At 41.8% G+C, this 12,585-nt stretch overlaps 1 protein-coding gene across 1 annotated transcript in view; it reads right to left on the reverse strand.

Moving 5' to 3' along the window:
• Nucleotides 1-12,585, reverse strand: part of Dapk1 (death associated protein kinase 1) — a 179,691-nt gene that overhangs the window by 22,862 nt on the left and 144,244 nt on the right. Inside the window, exons 18-19 of the mRNA XM_026404465.2 lie at nt 11,587-11,685; nt 7,982-8,059 (exon numbers count right to left, since the gene is read on the reverse strand). Coding sequence (XP_026260250.1) covers nt 7,982-8,059; nt 11,587-11,685 — 177 coding nt within the window. The remainder of the gene's footprint in view (nt 1-7,981; nt 8,060-11,586; nt 11,686-12,585) is intronic.

The following is a 12,585-nucleotide window of genomic DNA, read 5'->3' on the forward strand; positions in this document are numbered from 1 at the left end:
TTCTTTCTCAGAGATGCTGTTTATTTGAAAGATGAGCCATAACCTGAAGAGGGATGCACCATCTCAGAATCAGTCACAAGCTCACATGCTGTTTCCCAAAAAGTAACTGTCCTCACAAAAATCTTATTTTACCCCAGAAATAAGCCTGGCTTTTATGATGTCCTCAATTCTAGGTGATCATACAATCAAACACACATTCTAACTTTTCAAATGGGGACCAATGGATAGCATGCAGATAAAGGCTTTCAAAAGGCTGACAAATCCTCAGAAAGGAAAACTACCCCAACTACAATAACCTCAAAAAAATAAATAAATAAAATACTTGGGAATCAACTTAACAAAAGAGGTAAAAGATCTATACAATGAAAACTACAGAACACTAAAAAGAAATCAAAGAAGACCTTAGAAGATGGAAAGATCTACCTTGCTCTTGGATAGGCAGAATTAATATTATCAAAAAGCTGAGAACATGAAAGGGGCCACTGTGCCACTTTCCCTCCTGTCCTGTGCCCAGTACCATCTAATATCTACCTGGTGCATCCTGCCCTTTCCACCAAGAGCTATTGGCCTGGGATGAGATGGACCCATCTGCCATTAACCTCGGCTCTGAGAAGACAGAGGTTAAGAAAAGCAAGGAAAAGCAAAATATCCTTGGGTCTTTTCACTTCTAAAGAAATCCAAGACCTCTTATCCTTTTCACTGAGAACCCTGGAGAATCTAAACACAACTCAATTCGACTTAACCTTCCATGATAGGTTTCTGAAATCTCAAGGGCTGAGGATGAACTTTCACATATTGCCACAAGATGGCGCAATGGTCCAGAGTCCTCTCCCTAGGAAGGTGGTTTTCATCAATTCAGAGTCTCCAACTCAACAGGAAAAACTCTAGGGTAGTTCTAGAAGGTGCTATAAATATTAATTTGTTTGGAAGGGTGCACAAAATTCCACCCATGGTCAAACTTTATTAAGGAGCCACAATACCACCTTGAGACCTGGGTTGGTCTGGTCCTCAATGGATGGTCCAGGTAGGAGCTTATCCTACAAATACCCCTGGGAGAGTGAACAGCTGGGAATTTTGTGTTATCTAAATTTGGCCTTGAAATATTCTGCTGTGTGTGTCCCCTGAAGTCGCTGTGACTGGAACACACATGAGGCCTGGGGTGTCCAAGAGTGAGTGAGCACTCCCCTCACTGCATACCAAAAAACTGGGCTGGGAAGAAAATATAGTTCCTAACTATTAGTAGTGCAGAATTCTGAGCTAGAATTTTCCAGGTGGTCATAAAGGTGTACTTTTAGGCCATGTTACATTTACCTATTTCTTAGCTTTAATCGTTCACTTTGAGAATATATACAGGAATGTGAGCTTCCACTTCTATTTATAATAATAGAGCCCTGACAATCCTCAACCAAGTATCAACACATCTCACCTGGTTTCCAAGATCACCTCCTACCAGGGTCCTTTGCTCCTCCTCCTCCTGACCCTGACACTGCAGCCTGAACAGCTAGAGGAGATTTCCAAACCAATCAGGTCCAACACCAGCTTGTTTCACAATGCTAGGCCAAACCAATCTTCTCATCAAGGTTCATAGGCTGTGCTTCCTCTCCAGTCCTATCAGGCATCACTCACTGACTGCACCACAGTGCTCAAGCTTTAGCCTTGGCCCAGTCAGCCTCCTTTCCTGTTTGTTCCTTTGAAGAAACTTAACTCTTACTTTCTCAGGCCCCAGACCCTTTGCACCCACTATTCTCTCTCTGCTTTCTCCAACCCTTCCTCTGGCTGGCTTCTCCCAGGTTTGCTGATCAACCAGGGAACAATAGCTCCCAGCCCCCTCAAAACACGGAATCAATTCATTCATCTATTTAATCCCTTGCAAAGCACATACACTAGGGGGCAGCAAATCATTTTGTAAAGGACCAGATGGTCCTGGTTGCAGCTGTGTCCTGTATGCAAACAAGCCACTGAAAAGAGTAAATGAAGAGTTAAGGCTAGGTTCTAATAAAACTTTACTTACAAAAATAGGTGGTGGACTGGCTTTGGATTCTAGGCCACTATTTGCCAACCCCCGATCTATCTCATACTGTCTATAGTTTTCTTATTTGTTCACTGACTGGATCTTTTCCCTTCTGTTTTGTGTTAATTGTGTTCTCTGAGTTCATTGGAGAAATCTCCAGTGCTGGGTCCTGGGGAGATCTGGCTGGCATACCACAGACATTGGGCTATCTTTTAAATGCATGCATACATGGATATTATTAGGTAACTGCACTGCTCTTTGCATCCTGGTGAATTTTTGGGTTTCCAGTGTCCTTTTTTCCAGCACATTTTTCTTCTGGCAATTTAGCTTTCATGTTCTCATCAGAAGAGATGACTAAACCTCTGCAGGGTGACAGGGAAAACCATCCACAATCTGAGAAACCCAGATAAGAGCACCAAGAGGTGATATGGCTTCCACATGTGACAGAATGCAATTAGAACAGATGGAAGAGAGCAGCAACTCCTAGTTATGCAAATACAGTTTACTCATGGTGAATTTTTAATTCTGGGCAGCTCCCAATATAGTCCTATTTTCCAAACTATTCCTGGACACCTCTCCACTGTCTAGGCTTAGGCTTAGCAAAAGTAAACTACATTAATATCAGCTTATGGAAAATCTGATTAGAACAAAAATCAAACTAAAATAAGCAAACTCACCAAAACCCTGAAACTATTATTTTAACATCAGATAAGAATGGGACTTGCAGGGACAGATTTAGTAAAAATGGAGTCCAATGCAAGCTCTAAATGCAGCCCTCTCCTTGCCTATGGTGATAAGAATCCCATCTTTTTCTAGAAGAACTGGGTTAGGCTAAGCAATCACAATTTTGAATAGGTTCACAGGGCTGAAAGGGCAGGAGCTGCACAGGATAGAGTAGAAGGGGGAACATCCTTTTTGTTATAAGGTGGCAACTGCCAGTCACAGTAAAACTGTGGGGGCTTCCAGAAACACCCAAAGGAAGAGTGTCCTGGTAAGCTAGCTCAATGAGAAAGTGGAAACCTGATTTGAAGGATTTCTGATTTCTGGGGTATAAATGCTCCACCAGGGCTGACTTCAAGACCCTACTGTCATGTCACCAAGTTGGGACAAAACCACAGGTTCCAGCACCCACTGCCCCAATTCACTCCATGTTGAATTGAACCAGAGTTAACTACACAGATCAGCCCTTCCCCATATTCTTCCTTCTTCACGGCCTGGCCATCCCTGAGACCCCACATCACCCAGAGTTGGGTGGGGGGCTCACTTGGGTCCCTTGAATACACTAACTACAAACTCTATGACCCCATGGGTCAACCCTTGCATTATCTAATAAAGGAAAACACCTCTCCTGCTCTTCTGCCTTGTTCTGCTGGCAGATAAAAAAGAGGATCTGTTTATCATTTTCAAAAGCCAAACCCAGCAAATGTGCAAAAATCCATTCCTAGGCAATGTCAACTGATGAGAGGTGAAAACATAGGAGGCATTGGTTTTGGTAATTGGCCCCCATGGAAACTAAATAGAATGGTGACAACCTGGCTTTCCCAGATAATGATTTCTCCCATGAATGTGTTCTGGATCAATCTATGGTGACTTACAGAAGGTGGTACCAGCAGAGGGGTGTCAGGGAGTGTGTGGAGGCAGGATTTTTTTATTTTGTTTTTGTTTTTGCTTGTTCATTTTCACAATGAAGGTGGAGAAAGAATGCTATGATGTTAGATGCTTGGAGGCCAAGGACCAGAAACATCCTAGAAAGGCAGGACATCCCTGCCACCAAAAATACACCAATAGCACACATATAAGAGACACTGGAAAAATATTGAGGAAAAATATCATTGACAGAAAAATGATATTAAATGATCCGAAGTGTAATATATTCTCTTCTCTCTGGAACCCCATTGTATCCTGGTTGTGAACAGTCTCTTCCACCAGGTGACACAAATTATAACTGCAAATTATATATTGCCTTGGCTTTCTCAGCAGGTATTAGCTGCTCCCACTGCAACCTACAACCCTCATCCCCATATAGTCTCCAAGGATGCTGTTTTCACAGCTTGATCATTTCCAATATTCAAATTCTAGAATCCAGGTGTACCTAAGTGTCAATTAGTTATTTATTTGGGGACTTATTCTAAAAATATTCAAATAACAAAAGCCAAAATAAGATAGAATGCAATTAGAAATGCTCAGAAGATCACTCCTCCTCTTCTGGCTCATCAGGAATCTGAAGTCAAGTGATCTGAAGGAAGGCGAAGGCAAATAAATACAAAAGAACAGGAATTCTAGAAGAAGAAGATGCTGCTGAAGGGAACAGAAGCCTGGCCCACTCCACTGGGAGACAATGTGTGATCTGATTCAAGGCAGGGCTGCTCTGTACAGGCTCAGCAAGGTATCTAGAAAGACCATTGTGCTCAGTGGTAAGGCATCTACACCACAGCAGCCCTGTGCTGGCTGAAAGGCACTAAAAGCAGAGACTGCTACCTCAGGTCTCAATTGCAGTTCTGCACTTATTAGCATGTTGCTCACCCTCTTGGATGCCAGACTTCCCTCAGGAACATCCTCCTCTGTGAACCATGGGACTATTGTAAAATTACAGTGCTGGCCAAACATACTGAGAGTTAAAAATGATTGTTATCACAGATGAATCTGCTGGGTCCCCACCACAAATGCCCCACCTTAACATCTACTCCAAGAGTGCTTTTACAGGGGCTTGACTACAGTGCTCTACAGTCTATCACGACTGCAAACACACGGCAATTATGTGTGCAGGTACTGTTCTCAGGACATCACTTATAGCAACCCATATGACCCTTACTGGGAGATGGCACCACACTTACTCCACTGGACAAAAGGGGACACAGAGACAAAGAGCTTGTAAGCTCTTGGGTTGCCCAGCAAGACTCTCGAAAGGAGGGAATGGGAACCCAGGCTGTTGTACACCCAAGTCTCCACTCTTTCGCTTCGAGCCTGTATTGTGCCTCTCAAAGAGAAAAGGAAGGGGGGACTTTTTCCTTGGGTTCTAAGTGCAAGAAAAATAATGTCTTTCAATCAGGAGCATTAAAATTAATGTTCTTTGCGTTGATTTTTCCTTTGGAGAAAAATCACAGGATAATGGTAAAATACTAAATATTGTAATATTCCCCCTCCCAGAATTCTTTTTAAAACTCAGATATCAAAAGCACAATGGTGACAATCAATAGGAGAAACTGAGACAGTGCAGGAACGCACATCATATTAAATTCAAAATTCTAAGCTGGAAACCAGCCACCCTTTCCTAAAACACATGGATGGAGCACTCCAAAGGCTTCTTTTATTTTAATTATAGAAATAATCTAAGAATGGTGCAGAAAATTTGGTAATAGATTAAGGGAGAAAGACTTTTTACTGTACCAATCCCAGTCCAAACCTGGCATTATTTTGATGCTCTCCTTTTATGTCTTTTTTTGATTTTTTTTTTCCCCCTGAGCAATTTACTCATTTTTTCAAGTCTGTTTTTGCCATGAACATCTGGGTTTGCATGCAGCCTGGCAATCTATTTTTAAATAAAAGAAAAGACCATTCCTAGAAGGAGATGGCAGCAAAACACAGCAGAGTGCTATAAAATATCTATCTCTCTCCCAAAGGATGTTGTCTCCTGTGCTGGATTATTGGAAGCCATGATTTTTCAGCTAATTTTTGCTTAAAAGATAAGCTGACTGCCCATTCCCGTGGGAGTTTCTGAGACGGTGATCAGCACTCGAGGCCAAGTATGAACAATGCCACTGCATTTTCCAGACTGCCTGAGTGTAACAAGTGCTGCCCTCTGTGGGAGCTGAGCAAGAGCCAGCAAACATCTGGGAAGGAACAACAGTGATCTTCAGAAATCCTAGCTAGACCAGGGGCTGCAGGGGAGCTGAAATCTCTCTGTGGTGTTTTGGAAATCTAAGAATACCTTACCATGCATATTTACATATGTAATGAAAGTGGTATGCCTATTCCCAAAACCCTTTCTAGTCTTAGCAAAGTGTACTTTCTACCAGTGGACACTAGAGAGACCCAGTAGTGAGCAACCAATAATCTGTGCTTATCCACCCTGTGGAAAAACCAGCATAACTTTTGTGTTTTTTTGTTTGTTTGTTTGTTTTTACCAGGGATTGAAGCCAGGGGCACTTTATCACTGAATTACATCCCCAGTCTTTTTTGAGACAGGGTGTTACAAAGTTGCCGAGACTGGCCTTGAATTTTTCGATCCTCCTTCCTCAGCCTCCTGAGTCTCGGAAATCATAGGTGTGTGGGTGGCGCCTGGCACCAGTCTACTATTGGTAGATGGTGGGTAACCAATTGAAAATAGTCCTTTTATCTGAACAGTCTGTCGATAAACATAAGATTCTACACCCGATATAAGGTTACCAACTATATAATCCAGCAAAAAACAGAAATTGCAAACAGGGACCGTGGCTATGTTCTGTTAGGCTGCTGACATTGCTTCAATAAGATGAATTTAAAAATTAGGAAATTTCATGTTAAAAGTTCACTATCTACCTTATTTTGCTTGTAAACAAAAAGTTGTCTGTCTTTCTAGTCCAAATTGTCACTCACAGAAGGACAGTCCACAGTGCACAAGCAAGAAAACACTTAGCTGACAATGACTTTACTTGTGTCCTGTATGAACAGGTGAGTTAGGCTGGGGAAGTTTTTCTAGATTTCTCTCTTGAATCTTGAGAAAAGAGGGGAAATGGAGTTACTCCAGTGGCCCAGGAGTTGACCCAACATCTACCTGGTGCCTTTGTGGCCCCTCACAGCATCAAAAGCAGAAAGGTGTGAAAATAACGATCCATGACATTCTCTCTCCATCAGGTGAACTTCAAAGGGTTTTAAATATATATATACACACACACTTGAAACAGTTGGTTATTTCCAAATCTAAATTCCATACAAAGAAAGAAACTACTACAATCTATAACCTCCCTCAAAGACCATGGGACAACTATGAAAATTCAATCTTCTAGTGGACGTCACAGGTATGACAACAAACTTTCTGTGGCAGGTACTCTTTGGGCTATATGTCAGGAACATTGTGGGTTATCCAGAGCATGTCTTGGATAATCAACTAATTTATCTATTTATTTCTGTAGAAAATTTGTTTTGTGAAAATTATTTTCATGATCATTAGAGGAAACTTGGAGCTATACAGTAGTGTTTTTAAAAAATGTTAACTCACAATAGCAAAAATAAAAGATACGACTGCTATTTTCTTTGTAAGCATTTTAACATAGTAGGAATTATAATGTGCATAGAATTTATCTTTTACTTTGAAGCCCAGGAATTCTCTATGCATTTTACTCTTCCAACTAAGACCTATTCAATTTAAATAACACCAAAGTGAACATTTTGTGCATACAACAAGGTTCCTAGCTTAAAGGGTCTATTTTGAAGACTTTTGATGAAATTGCTATGTATGAGGTAGGCTGCAAAGGGTACGTCTGCATTTACTTATTTTTTGTCATGTTTCTACAAACCTCAGAGTAACAATGTTTGATAAACAGGAGCATAAGTGATTCCTGGAAACTCAAAACACAAAGGAAAAAAGCAGTCATCTTTCTCATTTCCACTCTACTTTATGGAAATGGTTAGTACAGGATAAAGACCAGACACAGCAATGGTTAAAAAGTCGAATTATTTTTCAAGTCTACCTCTGGATGAAGAAATCAAATGGGGAGCTTATGTACTTATACCAAATTGATGTGCAAACCATAGGACAGGGACATGTGCTCTTGCTAAAACCTATGTCCAAAGCTTCCTTCTGTTCACTCTAATAATTAACGTGGGGAAGTCTGAGAATTTTTAAAATAAGAACAGGTAGAGAGCTGGGGAGGTAGTTCAATGGTTGGACTCTTACCTATCACGTGCAAGCCCCTAGGTTCAATCCCCAGCACCACAGAAAATAAACAAACAAACAAACGGAATTTCTTATAGATGAATAGAATTTCTCACCTTTCGGAGTCTGGCAAGTAGACCAGCCACGTGCTCATGCTGTTCTGATTTAGCAAGATCCTCTGCCGTCTTTCCATCCTGTTGGTGAAAAATTACAAGTTTCTTTTTGTGCAAAACACAGCTGTATGTGTCTTACACACACCTAATCTGTGGGTCTGAGGTAGAAAAGTAACAGACATCAGCAGCAAATCAGGTAAACAAAAAGTATGTCCTATAGTGTTTCTTTATCTGGAGAATCCTTATTTGGTTGCCCAGGAAAAGACAAGACAGAGGAACAATCACTGTGTGATGTCTTGGGGTATAACAAAGAGATGTCTCAATCCCCATGGGTGTTAATCAAAATGCATTAGTTGGCTGATTATTCCATCCTGAGCCCCTCTCTTCAATCAGGAAGACGACCAAGAATATCATTAGGTGCTAAATTCTAGTTAGTGCAAGCTAATGTCTTAACAGTCCTCATACAGACAAACTGAGCCCTCAAATGATGCCGGCTCCTGGTAATCACTGTGCATACCAAAGAAAAGGCTTAATCAAACAATTTTGATTTAAAGATTTTTAGAGACTTCATAAGACCTCAGTTTCATACTGAATGAATTTATTTGTTTTCATACCATGAGTATGCATAAGGGCTAACATTAATTAAGAACCTTCTGATAAGCTATGCCAGACCCAGTTCTTCGTGCTTTGCATGCATGAACCCTTGGCATCACCCGTGGAAGGCGGGAGCTGTCACTGTGCCCATATCACCAAGAGGGATATAATTGCTTAGTGGGTTATTCGGTTTCAGTTTTGTAGATCATTCAAAATTCAAAAGTTTAAATGATGGAAACAATTTTAAAACAAATCAAGTTCACCTTGCTTTTTCTTTATCAATATTTATCAACAACGAACAGTTAAATTTCCATCCCTGTAAATTTCCATCCCATTAGCCCAACATTTCTCAATCTCAGCACTGTAACATTTGGACTAGAAAATTTTCTGTTGTCAGGGGTGTCCAACACCTTATTGAATGTTTAGTAGCACCCCTGGCTCTACCCACAAGGTACCAGTAGCATCCCCTAATTCTGATTTTGTTTACAACCAAAAATGTCTCCAGATAGTTTCAAGTTTCCAGTGGGGGTCAAAGTTGCCAGGCTGAGGACCCCTATCTCAGGCTGAGGATGGAGCTCAGATGGATGCTCCAGAGGAAGGATGCTTCCCAAGCAGGACTACCCAGCTCTCTTTGCTTCTTTAAAGTTCTGCAATGTGTCAAGTTCCTTCCTTAAAGTTCTGAAATGGGCAGGTGAAGACTTCTCATTTGTTCTGGGGTGAATCAGGTGCCTTAGGGGACACCACATCCCCAGAAAGTGGTTCATGCCAAATCATCTGGTTCCTTTATTGATTCTTCTGGTTCCTTTACTGATATGTGAAAGCCTTCACAGAGACTGAACTCTGAGGAAGAAAAAGAGCAGGCCTGGCGGGAAAGTATGGGCACAGGTAACTGGGGCCTTCAGAAGACGGTCTAAGACTAGTGCTCTCCAGGTCAGCGGGGATCAAAGACAAGACTTGGAAGGTTTTAGTCTCTTGGTGATGTACTTTGTATGGAAGTCCCATCTAAATGATCATACCCCTCCCTGTTCAAAATAGTAACAGGCTATCCCCTGCTGTAACAGGAAGAGCCCCACCTTTCCCTGGCCAGAAGAGCAGGGCACACTCCAGCCCTGCTCTCTCCTCCACCTGCCTGGGGATTCTTCATGCTGTGTCCCCAGTTCTTCACAGCACTCAGTGCTAACCACATTTCTCTGCCCACTTCCTGCCCCTCAGTCTTCACACTCCAGGTAATGATTCCTTCAGGAAGAGGCTCTGACCCCCTCAATTCCCTTGGGACCCTACTTTCCTGTCACAATATTAGCTATTGGGATTCTTTGGTCGAGACTCTCCCCCATTTTCCAGAAGTTTCTGAGGGAACACACATATCTTATTGCTATTATAATCCTGTCAGCAGTACCTGGTAGAGTATATGCTAGGTGTTTGTAGAATGAATAACTTAGAGGCACTGAGTAGGGTTTTATGAGCACCTGGAACCAGTGGAAACAGCAGTGGAAGCTGGAGGTGAGCTCCTCCTCTAGAGGTTGGGGCTGCTGATAGCCCACACTGCTGGATTTTGCAGAGGTCATCTGCTGGCAACTTCAAAGCTAGTAATGAGGTAACATCAAGACTTTTTAAAATATTTTTCTTTCCCCATAAAAATGCTTTATTATGAAGTAAGTAGACAATATTCCAAGATTATGGTTGGGCGGGGGTTGGGTGGAGTTGATAATGGAGCATCAGACCCTGGTCCATTGGGTGGAGTTGATAATGGAGCATCAGACCCTGGTCCATGCACAGCAGGAAATGTATTTTGCATCATGTGTGATTTTCAGTGGGTTAGGAAGTGCCCTTAGAAGGGGACCAATCCCATGTAGAGTACTGATAATAACTAGGCCTGCAGAGAAAGCACAACTCAGAGCCAACACTGCACACAACAGATTCATTACTTTTGGAAAGAGAATGACATTGTAAAAACATGAACACGGTCAGGGAGGCAATATCCTACAGAGATCAGCAAACATTTCCTATAAAACACATCATACATGTTTTGGGGTCTCTGTTGCAACTCCTCATCTCTAATATTGTATGCAGCACGTATAATCAGAGATAATACTTAGATGAATGGGAATGGCAGTGTTTCAATAAAATGTATTTACAAAAACAGGCAGTGGGCTGGATAATGGTTTGCTAATCCTCTGATGAATTCCAAGATATGAAGCTCTACTTCCAGCCTCAGGGACCTGAAAATGGCCACTATATTAAAAAATAGCACTTGGCCTTAGAGAATTACCTTATGTCAGCAGTGCTTCAATCTGTGAGTTTCAGGATTCTCCCAAGCAAAAGACAGTTGACCCACTGCTCAGCCACCACCAACTCAAATGATATTTTACAGCAGTAAGAAGACATTTTCTTATTGTCCTAACTATTGTCCCTCTTTGGTAGTTCATGAAATGTGAATCAAAGAATTTCTTCTGCTTAGGAGGTACTAGATCTGAACTGGGGAGTGAGAAAACTGAGTAAGTCTTATTTAAAACTATTTTGGAGACCTAGCAGCAGAGGTGAGCTCTTTAAGCGATAAAGAGCAGCTCTTTGCCTCAAGGCCATCTGGCCTCAGGTGGCAAACAGTAGAACCCTGATCATTAGGATGGCTGCTTTTTCCTCTAGCTCCTTCTAAAGGACCAGGAGGCTCCAGTGCCCTGGGGTAGAGGGTGAGCATTTAGAAAAGGGAAACACATACAAGTAATCAAAATTACAGCAGCACTGTTGTGTAACAGAGAAAACAAATGGCCAGTGAGAACCAGCGGGAATTTCTGGCAGAGCAGGGCCTGTTGAAATGAGAATAGGATGAAACATTAACCAGATATTAAACTGAGTTTGTGTGGGCAAATGTTTATGTAACTGCAGCGGAGGAGTTAAAGCTTAATAGCAGCTTGTCTGCTCTAGAATGCAGTTGCCAAGCAATACCTTTCCCCTCACGCCCTTGAGGCACAAGAAGTTTCCAACAGCTCTTTCCTGCCAAAAGCTGCAGTACTCACTGAGGTCAACGCCTCCACATTGGCTCCCATCAGGCAGAGGTACCTGACTACGTCCAGGATCCCGTTGTTGGCTGCAAGGTGTAGAGGCGTTCGCCCATACTGGAAAGAGAAAAAAATATCAAAACAGATCTCAGGGTTATTGCTCATGAGACCCTTTGGTTCATACTTTATAATTATTGAGGAAAATATCTAGGGAATGTATTCCAGGAGACCATATTAGGTAGAGGAACCCTGGGCACGAGGAGGAATCATCTCCCACAGAGGCAAGCCAGCCAGGCAGACCATTTTCAAGTACTTTACTGTTTAAAGAGTAATTTCAAAATACAACTACAAAGTATAAAAGAGCAAGCTAAAATTAAGTTTCCTATTGTGATGACAGGATGTGACAGACTCAAAGTCCCAGCAATATCTGCATCACAGTTCTAATTTGGACACAGCAAGGGAAGAGGAGATGGAAGGACAGTTATTGAAGACAATCTACTGAGGTGAAACATGAAGGGCATGCTCACTGTTGATAGGCGTGTGGTTCCCAAACTGCCATAGGACCTCAGGGCATAGCAGTAAATTCACAGGAGTGCTGAGAAATATCTTAGGTTTCTGCTGTAGCCACCAGGTTCAGATACCAAGTGAACTACTAGTTTTGAGGTAGTTAGGAGTCTACATCTTAGATTCTATTGCTATGCTTTCAATGCTATCATATCTTTGCAAGAGGTTAGTGGTAGGTGGGGTAAGAAATCAGTATCCTGAGAAAATCCTTGTGGATCAGGGAATGAGACAGTTGGTGCCAAAAGGCACAAACATCCTTTGACTACTTGTTGTTAAGTGAGAATGAAATAAAAATATTAATTTTCTTTCAATTTATGTTTTATTTTTCTCAATGGCTGCCAAGTTGTTCGGGCTAAACTACTCAATCGGTTAAAAGTATTTCTTTTGCCCTAGGGGAAGGGGAAATAGAAATTACTGAGATGCTAAAGATGTTGTGATTTGATGAACTTTGGG

The sequence above is a fragment of the Urocitellus parryii genome, chromosome 4 (genome assembly GCF_045843805.1).
Source record: "Urocitellus parryii isolate mUroPar1 chromosome 4, mUroPar1.hap1, whole genome shotgun sequence".
Lineage (NCBI taxonomy): Eukaryota > Metazoa > Chordata > Mammalia > Rodentia > Sciuridae > Urocitellus > Urocitellus parryii.